At 45.1% G+C, this 23445-nt stretch overlaps 1 protein-coding gene across 1 annotated transcript in view; it reads left to right on the top strand.

Moving 5' to 3' along the window:
• Window positions 1-23445, top strand: part of LDHD (lactate dehydrogenase D) — a 521655-nt gene that overhangs the window by 292770 nt on the left and 205440 nt on the right. Inside the window, exons 6-7 of the mRNA XM_085638586.1 lie at window positions 2666-2865; window positions 8287-8415. Coding sequence (XP_085494712.1) covers window positions 2666-2865; window positions 8287-8415 — 329 coding nt within the window. The remainder of the gene's footprint in view (window positions 1-2665; window positions 2866-8286; window positions 8416-23445) is intronic.

Genomic DNA, 23445 nt, shown 5'->3' with positions numbered 1-23445 from the left:
AGTAGTGGCGTCCAATGCTATGGGAGAAATGTGCACCTACTATGGCGCTTCCTTAGAGCCCCATCTCCTCTTCAGGGCTGCGTGCGCAGTGCAGGCTGGTAGACAGAGTCCTGCTGCACCTCACAGTAGTGGCGTCCAATGCTACGGGAGAAATGTGCGCCTACTATGGCGCTTTCTTAGAGTCCCACCTCCTCTTCAGGGCTGAGTGCGCAGTGCAGGCTGGTAGACGGAGTCCTGTGGCACCTCACAGTAGTGGCGTCCAATGCTATGGGAGAAATGTGCACCTACTATGGCGCTTTCTTAGAGCTCCACCTCCTCTTCAGGGATGAGTGCGCAGTGCAGGCTGGTAGACAGAGCCCTGCGGCACCTCACAGTAGTGGCGTCCAATGCTACGGGAGAAATGTGCACCTACTATGGCGCTTTCTTAGAGCCCCATCTCCTCTTCAGGGCTGCGTGCGCAGTGCAGGCTGGTAGACTGAGTCCTGCGGCACCTCACAGTAGTGGCGTCCAATGCTATGGGAGAAATGTGCACCTACTATGGCGCTTTCTTAGAGCCCCATCTCCTCTTCAGGGCTGCGTGCGCAGTGCAGGCTGGTAGACAGAGTCCTGCTGCACCTCACAGTAGTGGCGTCCAATGCTACGGGAGAAATGTGCGCCTACTATGGCGCTTTCTTAGAGTCCCACCTCCTCTTCAGGGCTGAGTGCGCAGTGCAGGCTGGTAGACAGAGCCCTGTGGCACCTCACAGTAGTGTCCTAAGCATTATTCATCACCAATACTTTGGTGGTAGTCACTCACATAATTCTTTGGTGAGTAAATCGGTGGAGTATTAGCATATTATTCCTGAATTGCAACATCATTAGTCGACAATAACAAAGTCGAGATATAAAGAATTGTGCCACAGCGAGCACTGCCACTGCAGCACACCCTTTTCTCGCCATATTCTGGGGGAACAAAGATTCCCAAATCTAGAGGGACAAACCAATCCTACATTTATAACAGTTCAAATGTACACAGGTAGTGGAGGCCAGAATTATCGCACCTCGTATTTTACTGTAACATAAAACGCATTTACGTGGGAAAGTTGGTCAGCCATGAAACTGGTATAGTCAAAGGTGGAGGTGCTATTATGGTCCGAGCACCCTACTACCAAAGGTTGCATATATACATTAACAACAGTTAACGTATAAAATGTATTTACTATGAAGAACAAAAGCACTGTCCAAAAAATGTAGTGTCCAGACAGTATGGACTTTTATTAGCTAGACATAGTTCTGTTTAATTCTTGACATAATCATGATAATACAATAATACAGTCAAATGTAAAAAGGGTTGTAATCCACAAATGGTGATATAGTGCATAATCTTAGTTTATGTTGAGATATCCAGAAGGAACACAGCCAACACGTTTCGTCAACTTTTGACATTTCAAGCATATGATACAAAGAAAAAGTGAAGAAGGATTGAGTAAGCACAAAAGAGAGGTATAAAAGAGACAATGCCATGAGAAAGAGATAACTACTGGCTCAAAGACATTTTTCATCTGGCCACTACATTTCTTAGAGCGTGCTTTGGTTTTTCATAGTAGCTACATTTATATCAGCAGGGCATTACCCTTTCTGTCCATATGACTGAAGCCACTTGCTTTTCTCCCAGAATACTTAAGTTCCATCCTCTGAGCTTTTGACCCCAAATACCCTACCAATTCTCTGACAGCTTGTACAATACTCCTGAACATGGAATGCAGGTACTCTGTTTTTGTACGCTAGACCGGTTGTGTGCCAGCACACTGAAATGTGTCTTTCTCTTCAGATCATGGAAGCATGTACTTCTGCACCTGACGCGAGGAGTACCTACTTCCAACCTTAGCTTTCAACCTGCAGGTTACTGGAGTGTTTGCATTTGAAACTTCAGCCCTTAAAATAAAACCTTTCTATATGTACTTAGAGTTACTCCTACAACCATGCCACACAGAATAAACTGGGCAGAGGCAGGCTCGTGCTAAAACTGTGCACACAAACATTTGCATCCTTTACACAAAAGCCATATCTATTGAACTTTGAAACTTAACTTTTCCGCTACGCCATTCTCCATTGATGCCCTATACTATGCAAAAACAGACTTAAGAGTGCTTCCAGCAGCTCAACATATCAAACTAAAGCTCATTGCATGAGATCTGGAAAAAGGTCCAGCTGATCTCAAGTGTCAGACCTGAGAACCAGTAGTAAGAAAACAAGGGGACCCCGATATGTGAACCTGAGGTGGATGAATATTTCAGAAAACAGTGGTTTGCAAATAGCCAACAAGGTCCAAGGTAGGCAGTGTCCGTTAAGGTGACAAGGTACTACAGTTGTACTTGATAATCAATATATCAGGGAGCGATAAGTAATATTCACAGGGACATGAAGATCAGAATAACGTAAGTTATTTATTTTTAGAAAGATTTTTCAAAAATCAGGTGCTCACATAAGTAAGTGACAAGAAGCGTGACTTTTCACGTCACGCTTCTTGTCACCACACCTCATAAATACACAGTGCCAATTCTGAGGTTGTTGCAGACTCAAATGATGTGCCGCATGGAGTTCATAATCTTCCTACCTACAATGTCAAGTCTGTCTGCACCCTATATAGATCATCGTAAACCTTTCTTGCTCTTTTTTCTTGCAGGAAGTCAGCTGCTGGCTATAACTTGACCAGTCTATTTGTGGGCTCTGAGGGGACACTGGGCATCATCACCAAGACAACGCTACGTCTTTACGGGATTCCAGAGGCCATCGTGTCTGCTGTTTGTGCTTTCCCAAGTGTCCAGGCGGCGGTTGACAGCACAGTGCAGATCCTGCAGTGCGGCGTCCCCATCGCTCGTATTGGTAAGCAGCCTCCTGGGTGAGGAACGGTCACAAGAAGGTATTATGCAAGTAGTCTCTGTGCAGAATGGGTTCACTCAAGAATGAACATACGCTGGCCAAAACTGCCCCAGTGCCAAATATTTGGTAACTATCAGTCTAGCCTCTGAGGATTCATGAAGGCAAAGCACCTTGAAGGAATTTTTAGAAGTCAGATGATGTATTTACCATTCATATTCCAAACTGTTAAACATTTTCTTTTCTTTATTCATCTTTTAGGCTTTACTTATTTAAGCCCGTAGGCTCTCTCATTCGTCATTGATGTTGCTCCTTTCTTCCAGCTATAGACCGCATGGTCCAATGATCACTTCCTGACCGCCAGGTGGATTTTGAGTTTAGGTGTAAGAATTTCCATCCATCCGTTTGTTGGATCTTGGCCTTCTGTCACATTGCCAATAGAACATTTGCTGAATTTAGAGATCTTTGTAAAGGCTGCCAGTGTTCTTCCACTTGGACCTGTAAGGACGTCTGGCAGAAATCCTGCCAACGCCTGTGTCAGGAGGTAGAATTTGTACCACCTATTGTAGACACTGGAAGCAGGGATACATTGTGAGTGTCCTCATATCCTGACCCCATAAGATGCTCTGATCATGATCATGCCTGTCACTCAAGGTCTGATATCCTTCTAGTCATTGCAGCCTGTTAGGGTGCTCATTTTGCCAGTGTGGTGCTCTTATCTTTGGCATCAAACCTTGGCAGACCAATGGCTTTTCCCTGAATAGATTACTGGCCAGAAATACCTTAGTGGTTTCATGCATACCACTAAGCAGGGCATCCATTGCCCCCCATAGAGAGGAAATGGCAAGGAGGTCAGTCAGTCAAATATACTTTATTTGGTTAATCAAAACCATAAAAGTAGACACATTTATTAAAACGCTTGATTTCATAAGACATAACTCATAATAACAATAAAAGCCGATCATCTCTTTAAAATGTGTTAAAATCCCAACAACCAGTCTTAATGTCTCTCAACACCCTAGGACAATTAAATATGTGTCCTTCTACTTCTTGCTGCCATTAAAAAGCTAGCTACATTAAAACAAACTTGGATATTAGACAACGTCTTCAAAAATATATTAACCGTTCTCACTTGCGAATATTGTTTACCTGTTAGCAAGGACAACATGAATCATTGACTTAACTTGCTATAGTGGTTGAAAAACATGATAAAGTGGATAGTATCTCGCTCTGAAAAGTAGTCACAACTGCAAGGCTCCATAACACTTATTTTGTTCCACCCCTGGGTGTCTGCCATTAACCAGTGCACTAGATTTATCCTAAATCTCGTTAGCAGAAAGCGATGTTAGGGCTTCATGAACACAGTTGAATAAGGCTCTGTTGAGGGGTACGTCTTTAATAAGATATGGATGCATACTGGGGGCTTGCTAAGCTCACGCACTTCTCTGTTGGCTTGAGCAACAGAGAGAAAGTGTTGCTTGACCCAACCCAAATCCTCCTTTCTAATCCCTTCTGTTGATCTAACTAGCTCTGACCATCCCAACTTATCCACAATGGATTCAATATAATTTAGCCACGGGATAGAGTTATCCTTTTCCTGGGACATGCAGTCCCTAATGATTATCCTATTTAATTCTAATTCACGGTTTATCCAGATCCCGATCCACTTAAACAGGGGACGTAGAGGTAAGAGGTCCAAGATATTCCCCACATCCAGCTCTTCATGGATAATCTGTAATGCAGTAGATTGTGGGGCAGAAGGGAGATGTCTAGGAAAGGCATTCTCTGCCTTTTTCAAGTCCCTGGCATCTTTATATTCCCAAATATCGCTCCAATAGCTCGCCAGAGAGATACATTTAAATTGATAAACCTTGATCAGGGTTTCAGTAGGTTTAGCGCCCAGTTGGCTAGCAAAATCAAGGACGGATGTGCTGGCGTGCAAGTCGGTTTACATTTTTTGATTTCAAACCATAACTTTCAGGTGTGACTCCAACTCCGCGCCTTTGGTTCTTCTCTAGGCGAATAGATTTTTGCCACCGTTTTAGAATGGAGCATAAATCAAACACATCTCAATATTTATCATCATTACAGTTAATTTAGTTCAGTCAAGGATGATAGTTTAAGTTGTTTTGAAAACCTTTATTCTCATTAGAGTTTAGTTGTTTGTTTTTGTCTTTTTATTCGATTAGTAATTAAGATAAATCCATTTACAAAAATATGAAGAACATCATAGTTAGAGTCAGAATAAATGCAGAAAATAACAAGTATGTTCCATAAAAGAATATATTCCATATTCTGTACTAAATTAGGATCAGGTTTAGAAAGAACTCATCAAGAGCTACATGAAAGAGCGTGATCAGTGGAGCATTCAAGAAGTTGAAATCCCCATAAAAAGCAGTCCAGGAAGACTCAGCCGAGTCAACCTATGCGAATACAACAGTTGCAGCAGTAGCTACACCCATATAACTATGAGAAAGAATAAGTAAGGAAAGTCACTGCCAAATGGGCAAGTAACAAGAGCTGACAGCAATAGCTTAGATTAAGTAAATCAGGAGAGTAGTCTGGAGTCTCAAGAGTGGCAATGTAAGAAGCGCTCTGCTCTAACTAGGAATCGCACACTAATATAGAATTCTAAAACATGTATCAATCCATTCCGGTGTTTAGATCATCTTGAGCCAATGAGAGGCAATCGTCTGGCAGTCTGCAACTTCTTCCTTCATTCCCATGGCAAACTCTCAATGTCAACAAAGCACAACCTTAAAATATCAGTAAGTTGCTAATTATATTAATGTTACAGTCAATCTGAGTTCTCATGAGAACTTTAGCAAGCCTAACCTACCAGCCATTCAGTATTCCACTGCATAGCAATGAACTTATCTGCAGCATCATATTCAGACATGAGATTCACGTTTTCACAAAAGCATTAATGGTTTTAATATACTAGTCACTGTTCAGCATTTATTGTGCAAAGGATAAAACTATCTGAATACAATGAGAACATGTAGCTTAGAAAAAGAAGAAATACATTGCAATAAAGTCAGCACATTCTACATTAATAACAAGTTCTAGCTAGTCAGAATTTTTGAAAAGCATTTATTTGTTTAAGAAAGAAATTAAGAAAAGTAGTAAAAGGATGCATGAGGCCTAGTCTTTTCCTTCAATGACATTACGATAAAATGAATGCCTAGTGCAAATAAACAAGCTACACGTTAAATTTTCCACGTCTTTTAAGAGGTAATTTTTCTTGCGTGTCAGTTCTGCAAAGTGGTTTCACGTTAATAACTAGCAGTGGCGTAGCTAGGCCCTAGGCCGTCCCAGGGGCGTAACACAGGCCTCCGCATCCCCCGCAGTGGGGGGGGGGGGGCGAGCTGCAGGGGGCCCCCTCAGCACTGTACTCACGCCGGAGAGCTCCGGATTAAATCCGGAGCGGGGGCCCCTCTTCCGGAGCGGGGGCCCCTCTGTGTACCTTGCATGGGGGGCCCTTGAACTTTCGTTACGCCACTGGGCCGCCCGCGGCGGCCCCTGCATTTGCCGCCCGCGGCAGGCGAAACTAAGAGCGTGCTGGATGCTGGCAATTCCTGCTGCCGCTGCCCTGCGATAGTCGCGAGTAAGAGTGGGGGAGAGGGTGCCAGCCGCCGCCCTCAAAATTCGTGCCACTTGGGGCGGACCGCCCCCCTCCCCCTCGCTATCCCACTGATAACTAGCCAATGTTCAGCTCTATTACATTGTTTATTTAAGCTACATTTTCCTGGTCTATCAGATGCTAACGATCTTTCCATAACATTCCTTTTTGCTTTTGAAAGCAGGACCCAAGCAGTTGCTGACTGGATGGTACTTACCTTTACTTTTTACTTTAGGATGCTAACCAACAGCTCTCTGACCTACCTCTCACACATGGTGAATCTTTTTAAAGCTCACACCATCCGCCAATGTCAGGTGGCTTGAGTGAGTGGCCACGGAGTGTGATGTGAATAGATCAATGGAGTAGCACTTTGTTTGCTGGATGAGGTGTGCACTCTCCTGCCATCTAGTACTGGGTTTGGAATGTTACAAGCTGTTTTTATCTTTAAAAGGCTGTCTGTTTCTTTCTTAAGGAGGATGCTTGGCTAGTCCTAAAGATTGTTTTAAACTGGAAAGTTGTCCTTTGTGTGTCCAAAAGAAAGGTACTAAGACGGTGCCGTAGGGAGCAGTGCACAGGAGGAGCTACCATTATTTATGTGAAGGTCTGTTACATTTGTGCGGTTACATTTTCCAGCTGTTACCACCATAAGCAGTGCATGCACATGGGTACCCTTACGGGTGGACGACGCACAGTACTTGCATTCCCTCAGTCTTTGCAGTGGTTTATTCAGCCTTAACCTTATTGGATTGTCCAGTTTAATGTAACCCTCATTATAAAGCCTGACCTCTATCAAGATGGAACACCACTATTCGCAAGGTACTGTCTCATCCCCCACAAAAATCTACACAGATGCGGCCCTTTATACATCTGTTGCATTTAATGATTTGCCTAGCTGCTGCAGAACAAAACCTTCCTGTCTGTAGGTAGAAAATATATTTCTGATAGCTACTTCAACATGCAGGTTCTTGACCTCCTGAATCTTCCCAGATGCCAAAATGTTTCTGGACAAGTTGGAATAACTCTTTTGCTCTGGTAGGTGGTGCCATGTTTCCAGACAGACTCAGGTGCCTCCCTGGATTTGACTTTACAGAACCCATTTTAGTGCCACCCCAGTGCCAGGATGTTAGTTGATTTTTTTCCACACCCTTCAACACAAGATCCAGGGTTGTTGTCTGCTGTAATTTCACGTACAAAATTATATTTGTAGTGCCTTTAGAAACAATGCTACCTCTAAAAAGGTCAGAATCTCTTTGATGCCGTTCTTGTCTCTCTCAAAGGTTATTTTCTGACCCGCTGAACTTTTGTCCTTGGAGTGTGGATCCTGCGAACGCCTCCAGATCTACTTAGAGTCATGTCTCCATGCTCTCAATGACTATCAAGGACTGGGAGGGAGCTTCTTTCAGTCTTGAGGTAGTGGCAAGCAAAGGAGTCGATGCCTCTTCCAATCCCATTGTCATAACATGTGCCCAGAGTGTCTGAAGGATTTTTGACCATGCCTCTACAGATGGCCTCTCCTCCTGCCTCCACCCTATTGATGCTCCTGATGCTACCCCAATCCTGGCAGCACCTCTTATTCCGCTGCAGGTCTTGCAGATTGTTCTAGCCTAGATGGAAGCCATCTCAATGGGGTTTTCAATATTTGTTTGCCGGATGTCTTTCCAGAGGCAATGAATGATGGTTTTTACTTGAGTATTAATTTCTTTCAGGTAGGTCTCAGATATAATTGTTGTTTCTTGTGGCCATGTTCAGGGATGCAGATGATTTGCTAGTATGCTTAAATTGCAATTTTTATCTTTATTTGCCAGAATTTTTGGATGATGTCATGATGAATGCCTGTAACAACTTCAGCAACTTGAGTTATGCGGTAATGCCGACGCTGTTTCTGGAGTTCCACGGCACAGATAAGAGTCTGGAAGAGCATCTACATCAGACAGGTATGGTGGCAAGAAATTGAGTCTTTATGATCTTTGGGATGTGAAGTGAGCTCCTCCAACTTAATTCTGCTAATAGCTGGGAACAACAGGTCCTTCCCAAGTCTTTGGGTATTAATATGGCATAGGAAGGCCAGTCCTAATTCCATGGGTGACTCGTGCCTAATTTTAAGATCGATCAATAATGCATATTTTGTGGAGGGAAGGCCATGTTGTATATTGAAAGTCTTACGAAAATCGAAGCTCACAGTTTCAGAAGTCTTACAGGAGGCCGAATTCCTCATTAATAAAGAATGAAACAATGAAGAGAAAATAGAAAAAGTAATGAACATTACCGCGTGTAATCTGGGCATTATGGAGATGCATACCCAACTCTAGCTAATCTTGAGACACAACTCTGTAGTGGTGCCCCGTTGACCAATACGCACCAAACTTTGGAAGAAACACAGGTCAAAAGTGTGGCTTTGATCAAGTTACATTTGGAGAAATTTGCTCAGATAGGATGAAAGCTACATGAGGACTTCAAAACAGGTGCTCCGGTCGGAGTCAAACAGCTTAGCTGTTTCTCATAGCTCATGTAATAAACACCAAAAACATACACAAGATGGGCTTTTGGTATGCCTCCTTCAGCCATTAGTTCATATTACAGTATTCAAAAAGGTGAGTGATGGGTGCAATGCTTGAATCTATCTCAGCCACTGGTAATTACTTTGGGGCGCATTGCATTTCATAATTATTTTTACACTCCATGCCACCTCATTTTGGACCCAGCCATTAGCAAATCAGTATTGACTCTGCTTCAGTAGGAGCAGACGAGCCTGAACTGTCAGGTCATTTCTGAACCAGACCAGAAGTAACCAAAGCCTTGGTTTGCCCTGGTTGGGGCTCTTCAGTCACATGTAGCTTGGTTCCAGTGGCACAGGGAGCACGGGACCCATGTCTGTGCATACTCATCGTACTTATGGCAAGGTCGGGTTTGTAAAATGCAAAGACGCCCACACATCCCACATCTTTCCAATCGAACTACAACCTACTACAATATAGTGCCTTGCTTGCCTCAACCTTGATTTTCAAGAAGAAATTGTCCCAAGTTGTATTGCTGTGACCACTTCATGCTAACCCATAGTTAGAAATGGTAAAATGTAGATAAACATATTGACAGTAAGCTAAGCAACACCAAGAGGTATGGTTTAATGTGCTACCACATGCTGATACAAGCGGTTCTTGTGAGACATGTCTCTTTCTGTGCCTTCAATGCTCTGTCCTTTTTTTGTTATTCCCCAAGCTGTTGGTGCTCCCTAAACTTGTGATACTGGTGACATGAGCCACTGCAAGCTTGGGGAATACAAAAGTAGGGTACAGACTTAGATCACGTATCACTGCAGGGTCCTTCTTCCACACATGCTGGCTGGTGAGTCATTGGCTCTACTGGCAGGTCTCAGGGGTTAAGGCAGATATGCTGTCCACTGGGGCCCTTTAAATGGCTTTTTATAGGTTCAGCAGCGGTGTCACAGTCCGATTAGATGCACTTTGGGTCTACACCTCGGAGTACCATGAGCTACCAATATCAAAGTCCTTTTGGGTGCCCTTTGGACAAATGCCACAGGATTAGCAGCAAAAAGGTTTGGTGGCAAAATCTACCTGGTCACACTGGGGGCAAGTACCACAGGCTAACCTCTTCCGAGTCTGTTCAGGCACACTTCAGGCAAGTGCCATGGACTTGGAAAGACTTTGTTCTTTTTCTCAAAACCATTTAGTCCTCTTGGGTCCTTTCAGTCATCACAGTTGGTGAATTGGTTAGTTCCTCGGATAATTCCCTTTGCTGCGTACTGAGGGTGGATCTGTGAGGAGACCAGCCCCAGGCATCCTAAGGAATCAAAGGGATTATCTGGTCTTCTCTCAAATAAATCAGTACTGATTTTATTTCTAGTCATTTTGAAAAGTCCTCCTAGCTTATTGCCATCTCCTGTGCTTAACTTCCAATTCATCACGCCACAATACTCACTAATCATACAATCCACATCATCCTTATGCATCCCCCCTTATAAGAGACCACCCACAATCACACGACACAACACTGCAGAGAATCATTTAAAGGCACCTCTTTCAGCAATACTACTGACCATTCCAACATGCCCCCATACCTTAACTCATTTGAACACGCCACCCACTTCATAGCGATATATACTAGCGTGTCACTCAAAGTTGGCATTAAAAGTGGACAACTATCCTAAAACCTTCTCACTGCAACCCTTCTTCTCAAACAGTCCCAACTTTATCTGATAACATAACAACTAACCTCTTTGACTCGAACTGACTTTCTTCATTCGCTCATTTCACACAAGCACATCCTTCAACTTATGGACACACCCTTAAATGCCTAACCTCCTGATGGCAACAAGTAGAGCACAGAGCTGCATGGTAATCCAGGACCTTCAGACTTCCTGACTGTGAGCAATTACAGGATCCAAAAAGCAAAACACCCTAATTGGGTTATAGGGTGTAACCTAAACCCTTGGAAGTCACACTATTGGAAACAAAGACTGTGGACAGGGAAATATGGGAAATGGGGACAAAGAACAAGATCTATCTTAGCTATTTTCTTGCTTATTTGAAATATGAGTGCCTGGTGACACCATAATACCACCCAAAGAGAAGGGCATCTCAGCTCTAGGTTCTAACTAATCATCAGGACCTTTAGCTCCAGATTAAAACGTGTACAGGAAGGCCCCACAATATAGCTACTCCAGACATAAAATTAAAATAATACAACACTTGCCAACTGCAAGAGGTTGCTCAGAACAGCACTTGCATCAGGTCAACAAGAACTGAAGCAGGTTCAACGAAGGGCCACAAGACTTGATCTCCCACTGTCAAACACCAGGTAGAGACAAACCACTACACGCTTCACATGTAAATTGGTGTATGCTGAAAAACCACAAGACCAATCCTACATATCCACACATGGACCATCGAATTAAAGGTAACACTCGCCCTCCAAACCACTTACCGAATGTCTGACAGAATATCGACAGACAGAAAATCGACCTACAAAAATATCGACACAAAAATATCGATGACAAGAATATCGAGATCCTATCTACAACATGGTAAGTACAAAAATATCGAAAATAAAATATAGTATGTCAAAAATATCGTTATTAAAAATATAAAGTATTTTTTAGTTAAAAAAAAAAAGTAAAATAAACCAAATAATACTTATAAATAAAATAAACATAATTAAATATATGTTATAATGTTTAAAATTAATAATTAATATATATAATGTAATAAAACATTAATTAAACATATACATATAATATATATACTTACTTAATAATACATTGTAATAATTGTTTTAATAACTTATAACTTGTTAAAAATTATTATAAATTACAAATACATCATACACATAAAACAATAACATGAATAAAAATTAAATAATTATATATAACACATTTAAAAAATTACATTTAATTTGAATATTGTTAAAATTAATTATATATTACATTAGCTAAAATAATACAAAAAATATTAAATAGCACCGACAATAAAACTACTACTCCAGCTCCAAAAAAAACAGTAAAGAAAATGTTGGATAGCGTAGAGCTAAAAATTACTATTTCCACTCCAGGGAGTGTAACAATAGGGAAAGTGTTGGATAGCGTAGGGGTAAAAATTACTATTCCCACTCCAGAGAGTGCAACAGTAGGGAAAGTGTTGGATAGCGGAGGGGTAAAAATTACTATTCCAACTCCAGAGAGTGCAACAGTAGGGAAAGTGTTGGATAGCGTAGGGGTAAAAATGACTATTCCAACTCCACAGAGTGCAACAGTAGGGAAAGTGTTGGATAGCGTAGGGGTAAAAATTACTATTCCCACTCCAGAGAGTGCAACAGTAGGGAAAGTGTTGGATAGCGTAGGGGTAAAAATTACTATTCCAACTCCAGAGAGTGCAACAGTAGGGAAAGTGTTGGATAGCGTAGGGGTACAAATTACTATTCCAACTCCAGAGAGTGCAACAGTAGGGAAAGTGTTGGATAGCGTAAGGGTAAAAATTAGTATTCCAACTCCAGAGAGTGCAACAGTAGGGAAAGTGTTGGATAGCGTAGGGGTAAAAATTACTATTCCCACTCCACAGAGTGCAACAGTAGAGAAAGTGTTGGATAGCGTAGGGGTAAAAATTACTATTCCAACTCCAAAGAGTGCAACAGAAGGGAAAGTGTTGGATAGCGTAGGGGTAAAAATTACTATTCCCACTCCAGAGAGTGCAACAGTAGGGAAAGTGTTGGATAGCGTAGGGGTAAAAATTACTATTCCAACTCCAGAGAATGCAACAGTACGGAAAGTGTTGGATAGCGTAGGGATAACATTTACTATTCCAACTCCAGAAGGTGCAACAGTAGGGAAAGTGTTGGATAGCGTAGAAGTTAAAAATAACATAGTTATAAATAAAATAATTATTTAAAATAATTAGTGATTTAATTATTAAATAACTCAAAATTATTTACAAATACCAATAAATAATTATTACAAACATAACTACCAACGAATAATTAATTAACAATACATTAATAATAAATACCAATAAATAATACTTAATAAATTTTAATTACCAAATAATAAATATTAAACGATAAAATATTTTTCATAACCAAAAACATATGAATTATTAAAAAGTAAATACCAATTAAAATATATTTAACCATTTAAAAAAATATATACCGCAAAATAATAATTATGAAACATTAATTACCAATTAAAAAATATTGAACTATTAAATATTTTTCATACGCCAAAATAATAAATATTACACATTAATTACCAATTAATAATTACTTATTAATATATTAATTAGAAATATCAATGCATAATATTTAATTATATTTAATTCCCAATTAATTTTTTTTTTTTTTTTTTTTTTTTTTTTAAACCGTTTATTACAATCTCAAATATATACAGGTATGGGCCTACAACCTTCCGGCCGGCCGCTAAAATGACAGCAATTAGTGACATATATACAATAAGGCACTTGGCGTTACAGAGACGCTAAAGCAGGAGGTATCAACAACGTGGGCCACATGACTCTGAACCCACAATACGGTTTCGTTTTATACAACACTAACAACATAAAACCACACCCGCAAGGCAACCCGAGAGCAAGAGTGACAACATATGCTCCTCAAATGGGGGGACCCCAACCATACACTAAAATCGAAGGAGGGGAAGGGAAATAGGTCCGGGACTGGGGAAACACCGTGCCCGGGATTGGGGGAGGGGGTCATCTAGGGGGACGGAGCTGGTGAAGCGGGAGGCAACAATGGCGGCTCGCAAATACCCCCGCGGTAGGCGTTCCAGGGGCCCCACACCTTCAGCCACGCCCCAGGCTTACCCCGCGCCACATACACCACCTTCTCTCGGAACATGCACCAATCCATGTGTTCTTTCCAGGCCGACACTGCCGGGGGCCTCTGGGATCCCCACAGTTGAGCGATGTCACGTTTAGCGACCATGTAGCCCAGCGTCACCCATCGCGTCTGCGGAACCGAGTAGTCGGTTGGTTCCCACACATTCAGCAGGCACCTCCTTGCTTCAGGCACCAGCACGACATGCGTAACCGCTCGCAGGACCTCATGCACACCACGCCAGAATCGCTCCACCCTCGGACATTCCCACAGAATATGTAAAAAAGTCGCCGATGCACCGCACCCACGCCTACACAGTCCATCCTCGGCATAGCCCATACGCAGAAGCCCTGGCCCCGTCATGTACACCCGGTGAAGTATCTTAAGCTGGACGAAGCGAAGGCGAGCCGGGATGGCCACCTCCTTCGGGGAGGCCACCGCGGAAATCCAGTCCTCGTCGTCCAGCTCCAACCCATCGGCAACCCAAGCCTCGCGGAGCCCAGTCAGTAAACCCGAGCGGTCATTAATCAACTTCTTGTAGATGAGGGAGATCGTGCTATCCGGCACGTGGCCATCTAGCACTCTATCCTCCAATGGGGAGGACTCCGGGATGGCGGCCACGTCTGGGAAGACTGAACCCAGAGCGTGACGGACCTGCAGGTATCGAAAGTATTCACTGCCCTGCAGCTGAAACTCCGCCTGCAGTGTCTCAAATGTTTTGAATCCTCCCCTCGTCCAGAGGTCCCCCACTGTACTAATACCTATCGTGTCCCACCTATCGAAGCCCTTCGAGGTCCATAGGGAGCCCAACCTCTCAGACGCATACAACGGTGACGCCCGGGTCAAACGGTCCTTCCATCCCATAGCTGCATTGGCCGCGTGCCATACTCGCACCATGACACGCGTGGGTCCTGTCAGGCGGGAATCGGGCACGCTAGTATAGAGCGCTCGATTATAATCGCCACCGGGCAGGAGCATCTTGTCCATTTCAAATGCCGGGTTTAAGGCGGGCCCGGAAAGGCCGTGATTAATCGCAGCTAATTGGGAGGCCCAGTAATACCGCTTAATATCCGGGAGGGCAATCCCTCCGTCATACCACGGGAGCGTCAACTTTGCCAGGGCTATACGCGGCCTCCCGTCCCAGAACAGGCGGCGCTGCAAACTCTCCACCTCACGGAAGTAACGCGCCGGGACAGGATCCATCGAGTTTTGGAGAGCGTACAAAAAGCGCGGCAAGGACATCATCTTGAACAATGCCGCCCGGCCGAGCGGCGAAAGCGGCAAGCGCCGCCAGCGCGCGACGTCCTCCTTCAAGCGCTGGAGGGGGGGAAGCAAATTCCGCTCGTAGCGGGCCACCGGGTCCAGCGTAATATAGACGCCCAGGTAACGAAACCCCTGCGAGGCAATCTGGATCGAGCAGCCCCGCGGGAGAACAGGAGCCTCCCCGGAAAGCACGTAGATACAGGATTTAGCCCAGTTGATGACAAGACCTGAGTTACGGCCGAAGGAGCGCAGAACATCGACCAGGACAATCAGTGATTTACGCGGGGAGGCTAGGTACAACAGGATGTCGTCGGCGTAGAGGGACACGCGGTCCTCATACTCAGGGGTCCAACGGAGACCACGGATAGAAGGGTGCCACCGCAGCCACTCCGCCAGGGGTTCCAAGGCCAGTGCAAACAGGAGCGGCGACAGGGGGCAACCCTGTCGCGTGCCCCGTCCCAGCACGAATGGGGCCGAGACTCGACCATTTACCACCACCTGCGCCAATGGGTCAGAGTACAACAATTTGACCCAGCTGATGAATCCCGGGCCAAATCCAAATTTCGCCAACATCGCCCAGATGTACGGCCACTCGAGCGTGTCAAACGCCATGGTGGCGTCCAAGGACGCCAGGATGGCCGGCTCCCGCACGAATGGAACACGCGCGAGCACTCCGTGCAAGCGCCGCAAGTTGAGAGCCGTGTTGCGATGGGGAATGAAGCCGGACTGGTCTTGGTGGACCAGATCGCCCACCACGCCGACCAGCCGGTTGGCAAGCACCTTGGCGAGGATTTTAGGCTCCGCATTCAAAAGCGAGATCGGCCGATAGGATGTAACCCGGTCTCGCGGTCTCCCCTCCTTGTGGATAACCACGATGGTAGCTAGATGCTGGTCCGGCAGGAGGGAGCCCCGCGAGTGGGCCGCAAGGAACATCGCACGGAGGTGAGGTGCCAGTACATCCGGTCGCAGCTTATACAATTCGATAGGAAGGCCATTCGGGCCCATGGCCTTGCCCGAGGCGACCGAGCGTATGGCGAGGGCGATTTCCTCCGAGGTGGGAGCGGCATCCAACGAATCTCTGTCCTCCACTGAAAGCGAGGGCAGCGCGATGTCCCGCAGCAGGGCATGGGAGTCCTCCTCCGAGCAGGGAGAGACCGGAGAATATACCTCGCGGAAATAATCCGCGAAGCAAGAAACAATGCCTTCCGGCTCAGTAATTCGTACACCATCCATCCTCTCAATCAGCGGGACCACACGACTAGCTCTCTCCTTCTTATCCAACCACGCAATCAGTTTGCCAGCCTTATCACCCACATCATACAGTCGCCCCTGTTGCTCTCTGCTAAGGCCCCTGGCCGCCTCCGTGACGAGGGCCCTATAGGCCGCCTGTTTAAGGTGCAGAACATGCAGCGCCGCGTCAGTCACCCCACTCCCCAGATCACCCTCCAATTCAGTAATTTCGGCCTCCACCCGGGTCACCTCCTCCTGTGCGCGTCTGCGGGCATGGGAGATAAAGGAGAGGGCCTCCCCTCTGAGAACTGTTTTAAAGGCTTCCCACAGGGAGATAGCCGACGGAACGGACCCCACATTCTCCTCAAAATACCGTTGCAATGATTTAATCAGGTCAGCACGAATAGCGGGGTCACGCAGGTACCAAGCATTGATTGGAGCTACCCTGCCCTCTCCCCTCGGGAAGACACCCAAGTGCAACAGGAGCGGGGAATGATCTGAAATACCCCGCGCCAGATGGCGCACCTCTCCCACCCTCCCAGCATAGGCCGCAGGGACAAGGACATAATCAAGCCGCGAGAGGCTACCATGGGCACCCGAATGGAAGGTGTACTGCAGCTGGGTGGGATGCTTTAAACGCCAGCAGTCCACCAATCCCAGTGTGTCCAAAAGGCCCGCCAACCACGCCTGTGCCCGGGGGAGGTCCCTAGGGGGATGACGATCCATAGTCCCAGAAGCCACCGCATTGAAATCCCCCCCAACCACCAGAAGCCCCCCCGGGAGGTCAAGAAGGAGGCGTCCCAGATCTGCAAAGGTGGTGGACTGTAGCCCCGGTGGGACGTACACAGAGACAAAGACAACTACCTTGCCCTCCATCCTCCCCACCAAGACAGTGTAGCGTCCCCTCTCATCATGGCGCACCTCGTCTATTTCTAGCGGGAGCGAGGTCTTGATCATGATGCCCACCCCCCGCGAGCCCGATGTGAAGCCCGAGTGGGCCACCAAGCGAAAGCCACGGCGATTCATGGCACAAAAGGAGTTACCAATAAGGTGTGTCGCCTGCAGAAAGACCACATCAGGCGAAATCCGTTTCAAATACTGCAGGACCACACCCCGCTTGATCCTATCACCCAGTCCGTTAACATTCCAGGACAACAAAGTCAAATCCCTACCCCCCATCACATAACGAAGCCATCATTTGTCCCCCCCAGAGCATCTCAAAAACAACAATAAAATAACGGGTTTGCCTTGCGGTAGAAACGAACCACACCCCACCCCAACCCACCCAACCCAACAGAACTCCCCCCACCCTGCACCCCTGCATGAGCCCAAACAGCCCCCCCAAAGTGCAGTGTGCCTGTCGCCCCATAGATAAGAAAACTAACTAGTCCCCCAGAGGAGGAGGGAGATCCCCCAAGAGACCTCACACGACCTCCACAGGAGGGGAACTTACCCTAACAATCAATAGTGACAACAACGCAGTCCAGAGCAAGGCCTACCATTAATCCCTCAGTCCTGATCCGGTGGGCCCTCCCCACCAACCGCACCCCCCCCACCCCCCCGGTCCCGATCCCCGGGCAAAGTGTCTAGCCAGTCCCCGGCCACCTCGGGTCGATCAAAAAAGTGCGTGTGGCCATCCACCTCCACTCTCAGCTTAGCTGGAAAAAGCATCGCATATTTGAGATTCAGGTCCCTTAAGCGACGTTTCACACCGAGAAAGCTCAGTCTCTGCTTTTGGACTGCCGGAGTGAAGTCAGGATAGAAATTGATGTCCATATTGTCAAGTTTGACCGGCCCTTGTAGCCTGGAAGTCTGTAGGATAGCGTCTCTGTCCCGAAAATTGAAGATCCGGGCGATGAGAGGCCTCGGAGGGGCTCCAACCTTAGGCCTACCCCCGGGGACCCTGTGGGCACGCTCCACCGCGAAGAATTTACTCAGCCCCCGAGGCTGGAGATGGGTGAGAACCAGGTCCTCAACAAATAGATCCGCCGCCTCTGCCTCGCGTCCCTCCGGCACCCCGATAATGCGGACGTTGTTCCTCCGGGCCCGACCCTCGGAATCCTCCAGCCGACGATTCATCAGGGCGCTCGCCTGGCCAAGCCTGCGCACCTCCTGTTGGAGGGCCGCTACGTCCGTTGTGAGGCCCGTGGTAGAGTGGGCCAAAGAGTCGACCCGGTCGTTGGTTTTAGACAAATCAGCCCTCACGAGGCCCACATCCACGAGGACCGAGTCAATCTTCTGCGCCAGAGTGTCGAAGCGCTGGTCCACCGAGGCCTTCATCTCTGCGATAGCACCCATGACGTCTCGGAGGGTCAGGTCCGTGGGCAGAGCGGAAGCATCAGTCGGGCCCGTAGGGGACCTACGCGGCGCCTCTGGGGATCCCTTCTGGAGGGTGTAGCGGTCCATACTGTTGGATTGCTGGGCCGCGCCACGGCGGGTCGATTTTATCTTGGCCCGATCGCCATCTTGTTTCGTGGACATGGTTTCAATCCCCAAGACGAATCAATCTCCTCAAGAAACGGGGGGCCGACAATCCAGTTCAAGGGGTCCAGGGGGGTGCGACCACCGCTCCGCAGGACGGACCGCAGCTGGCGGACCGGCAGGGCACCCCAGCGAGACCACACCACCGCATACCGCCCCGCAACCCAACCTCGCCTGGCAGCAAGGAGGGCGCAAAAGCGAAAGTGAAAGTGCGGGGCACGCGAGTCACCCAGCCTTGCTCGCCGCTGTTGTTCACTTTGTGTCCGGATCGCCCCACAACTCCAGTACGGGGGGCCGGCGCGGAGAAGGCCGCAAACCTCAATCGATGCTCCTGCCGGTGTCCGAGGTCCGATTTAAAAACGGAAAACGGGCGTCACCTCTGCTCGGGCTCACAAATACAGTCCCCTCATCTGGGACAGGATTCTGTCAGGATTTATGCAGGAGGTCGCGGAGGTCCTCGGGAGCCTCGCACCTACGCGGCCATCTTGGTTGCGCGCTAGGCTCCTCCCAATTCCCAATTAATGATTAATCAGCAATTAATTATTTTTCATAACCAAAATATTATAATTTAAAATATTTACCAATTAATAATTACTGTCCAATTAATTAATTATCAATACCCAACAACTAATTTAATAATTACTTATTTAGATTTCAATTACTTTCAACACTATTCCCCTATAAACGCACGACACACTCCACTAATAAAATAATACACTTAACATAATTATCAATTAATCAACTAATAAAACTAATTGCCAATTAATAAAAATTAATTACCAATTAATACTTAATTAACAATAATATAATTATCAATACCAATAAATGAAAATAAATTATTAATTAATTACAATTAAATTACTTCCCACCCTATTCCCCTATAAACCCACAACCCGCTACAGAACTTAAACGCAAACATTTATTAATATCAATTTATAATTCCTAAAAATGTATAATTAATTCCATATAATTAAATTACTTCCCACCCTATTCCCCTATAAACCCACAACCCGCTACACAACTTAAACGCAAAAAATTATTAAAATTAATTTATAATTCCTAAAAATGTATAATTAATTCCATATAATTAAATTACTTCCCACCCTATTCCCCTATAAACCCACAACCCGATACGGTACTAAAACACAAAATTGACTTAAAAAACCATTGTTAACATATAAAAATTGTATACATATATGTTAAAACCAGTAGAACACTTAACTAAAAACATATAATACATACATATTAAATACATAATAAAATACATAACAATAATATAAATATCGATATTAGTAACATCAATATTAGTAAAATCGATATATTTGATGTCGATATTACTAACTTCGATATTACTAACATCGATATTAAAATACTTACATTAGGATCGATATTCTGTCCATAGATATTATTGACATCGATATTCTGTCCCTTCGATATTTAAAACTCGCTATTTGTGTAGGTAGATATTTTAGTTTCGATATTTTGGCTGCTCACCCACTTACCGAAACTCTTTATGATCTGAGGAGGACTCCAGCAGTTTCGAAGCCCTGCTGGATGAATGACAAATACAAGTAACATAACGTGATAGTAACATTGGCCCCGTGAGTTAACCAAGTGTCCCTACCCAAAGCAACACTTTCCATAAAAATGCACTTTTGTTTTCTGTTCACTGCCCCCCTCGGATTCCTTCAAAAAAGGTGTAGGTCTGTGGCCTCTCATATAGTTTGTTAAGGACACTTGTGCTGCACACACTTTGCCAGTAGTATGGCCTCATAGTGCTAGTAGTGCTACCTGTTCAATCCCTGCTGGCGAGTTCACATGCCAGCATTTGCTAACCTAGGAGAGATGATTTGTTTTGTATTAACAGAAAACTTTATTTGTCCAATAAGGAGATAGAATACTGGATCTTATAAGATGGACATATACACAAAAGTGAACCATGTCAACAAGCCTGCAGTCAAAAGAGGGAGTCTCCTGAGGGCTAGCTAATTGGTTGCTGTTTAAGTAGGTTTCCCACTTTCCTAGTCTCTGTTTTCCTACTTGGCATTTGACAAAAAAACAGATATTAATGTGACCAGTCTGCTTCTACAGGGAAGCAAGGACTTTAGATTCTACTTACCTTTTACTAATATTTGGGTTTGCTGGCACATAAGTAACAACTTCAAATGTGTGCAGTATTAAGATAACCTTCTTGGGAGAATAAACAAAAGTGCACGATTGGAACACCCTACCCTAAAAATGATTTCTTTGACCTGTTTATAAATCTAACAGGTTGCATTTCTTATGTGTAATGCTTTAAACCACCAGAGGTGGGTAAAGCGTTATCAGTTAATACAAACCAAAGGCACTACTGATTAATTACATAAAAAATATTCCTTGGATCCATCACTGCAGATCTGTTCTTTGGATATGTAGATGTGAGGAAAGTTGTACTGTGAGCTGGTGGAGCCTCAGCCATCTCCACCAGCACAGAATCATTGGCAGTGGCCTACCCTACACAAGGCCTGTGCCTTTAGTGCAGTAGGAGATCCATCCTGTTTAGGGCAGTCCATGTGATGCAGATTTTTCCAGCTTGGGTCCATCACGCCTCGCATGCAGGGAAAATCAAAATTGGTCATAACGTGCTAAGAGGAAACTCCTGTGATTCAGGGTAATTTCTTTGCTTTATTTTTCAGTAACCAACCCGCGTTGGGCGTTTGTTTCTGAAAAACAAAAAAGAAGGCCAAGCAGGCCACCATGACTTAGCCATGTCGATGGGTGCACTTTCGTCATAAACAAATAGCCTGTTCGGCGGTTAACTCTAATAGACATTTGAATTTATTACATTTGCATAGTTACTTAAAACCATTGCAATACAAAATTCAATTAAAACAGTAAAATCATGATAGAATATTAATTAACATTTACAAAATTCATATTTCATTAAAACTTAGAAACAGTTAAGTTACTGTCAGATTAAAAGTCCTTTGTTCCTCATGCAGATAGCTGTCAGTATAGGTTATGCATTCTGTCCGCTCTTCATTGCTCGTCTTGGTAATGCTATTGGCCGAAAAATTGCATTGTTAAAAGACCAATCCAAGCACTTATGTGAAGGCTTACCAGCTCAACCTTATTGGGGGCAGTCTCGTATCATGATTTCAATGGATTGGCACAGTGTTCCAAAATATTTAGGCTTCCGGCCACCTACATGAGTTGATGACCTAACGGGCTAGCCCTTAGCCCGGAAGAAGTTTAAGTTTACAATGGCATTTTTTTCTCGACTGCGTCTAGGAATCTCACTAATCTACAGTTTAATTGTGGTGTTGCTTGATCAAAGCATGGCAAAACTGCTTGTCTCCTTTAGGGAATTCTGCTTTGGTTTAAGGGGACTTTTAGCAGCTGTCTCCTTTCCTGTATCAACTCCTTACAGGAGCATAATAAATGGATGATGTCGCCCTGACCATTTTTGCACAGACTGCAAGATGTTAAAGATGACTCCCTCATCCATGGTGGAAGGTTCTGGGTGCATGGGATCAAGCCCAGGCGAAATTTAACATGTTTTAATTTCTGTGCTTTCGGGTAATCCAAATTGAAATATTTCTGGGGGGCTAAGACCTTGTAATTGTTCAGTAACATCCAGGCGTGCGATCTGACTGAAAAGGCTGCTTTATCCTCCACCAACGCCAATTTTTTCAAGGATTTCCAAACATATTTTTTTTAAACTGGATGGTGGGTCTGTGTATTCCAAAGGGCCAAGAGTCCAGTGCATGCTAGAGACTCCTGAAGGTGGCTTCTTGCAGGAGAATTCTCCCTCTTTTGGAGATCTTGCCCTAAAAGCTGATTTAAGGTTTTGGGGGCCGATTGTCTGATCTTATTCCAGCAGTTGATATATGCGCCATATCTGGCCCATGATTGCTTAAGTAGGCCAAAGTCCAGCCTAATTTGCGCCGGGGAAGTGTGGTTTGGAAGGCTAAACATGATTCTATATACTTTTACTAAAGTTGTGTCCAGCAATTTAGAATCTCTGCCTCTTAAGGCTTCACTACCGTAAGTTATTGTGGGTAGGATTTTAGCCTGTGCTACATTCAGTAGGGGACTCCATGTTGGGCCCGATAATTTAGATGCTAAGCTTTTCATGGTTAGTGCTAGCACCAGCCCCTTCCTCTTGATCTCTTCTAGGTGTCGAGCAAATGAGCCTTCTTTGTCTATGTAGACACCTAGGTACTTGTAGGTCCCCGCTGATTCTATTAGTGTTCCGCCCAGATGCCAGGGTCTCACTTTCTTCTTTTTTGTTGTTAATTGACATAGTCCTAGTTTTCTTTAAGTTAATTGACAGATTGTTTTCTTCAGCGTAATCCTGCATTCTGTTGAGGAGATGTTGCAAGCCAACTTCTGTGTGGCTAAGCAAAATTACATCGTCGGCGTAAAGGAGATTGGACAGAGTAGTGCCCCCCATCCTGGGCACGTGGGAATTGCTGGTGTTGAGTAACTGCGGTAGATCTGCCATGAATAAATTAAATGACATTGGCGCCAGCACGCAGCCCTGTTTGAGACCCTTCGTTGTTTTTACTTTTCTTGTCAGATGCGTCCCTGTACCTAGTTTCACCTGTACCCAGGTATCTGTATGTAGGAGCGTTAGCATTTTTAAAAAGGCATTTGGGATACCCCAACTGGCT

This window comes from Triturus cristatus, chromosome 12 (assembly GCF_964204655.1).
Source record: "Triturus cristatus chromosome 12, aTriCri1.1, whole genome shotgun sequence".
Classification (NCBI taxonomy): Eukaryota; Metazoa; Chordata; class Amphibia; order Caudata; family Salamandridae; genus Triturus; species Triturus cristatus.
This window is presented reverse-complemented; position numbering and strand designations above follow the sequence as displayed.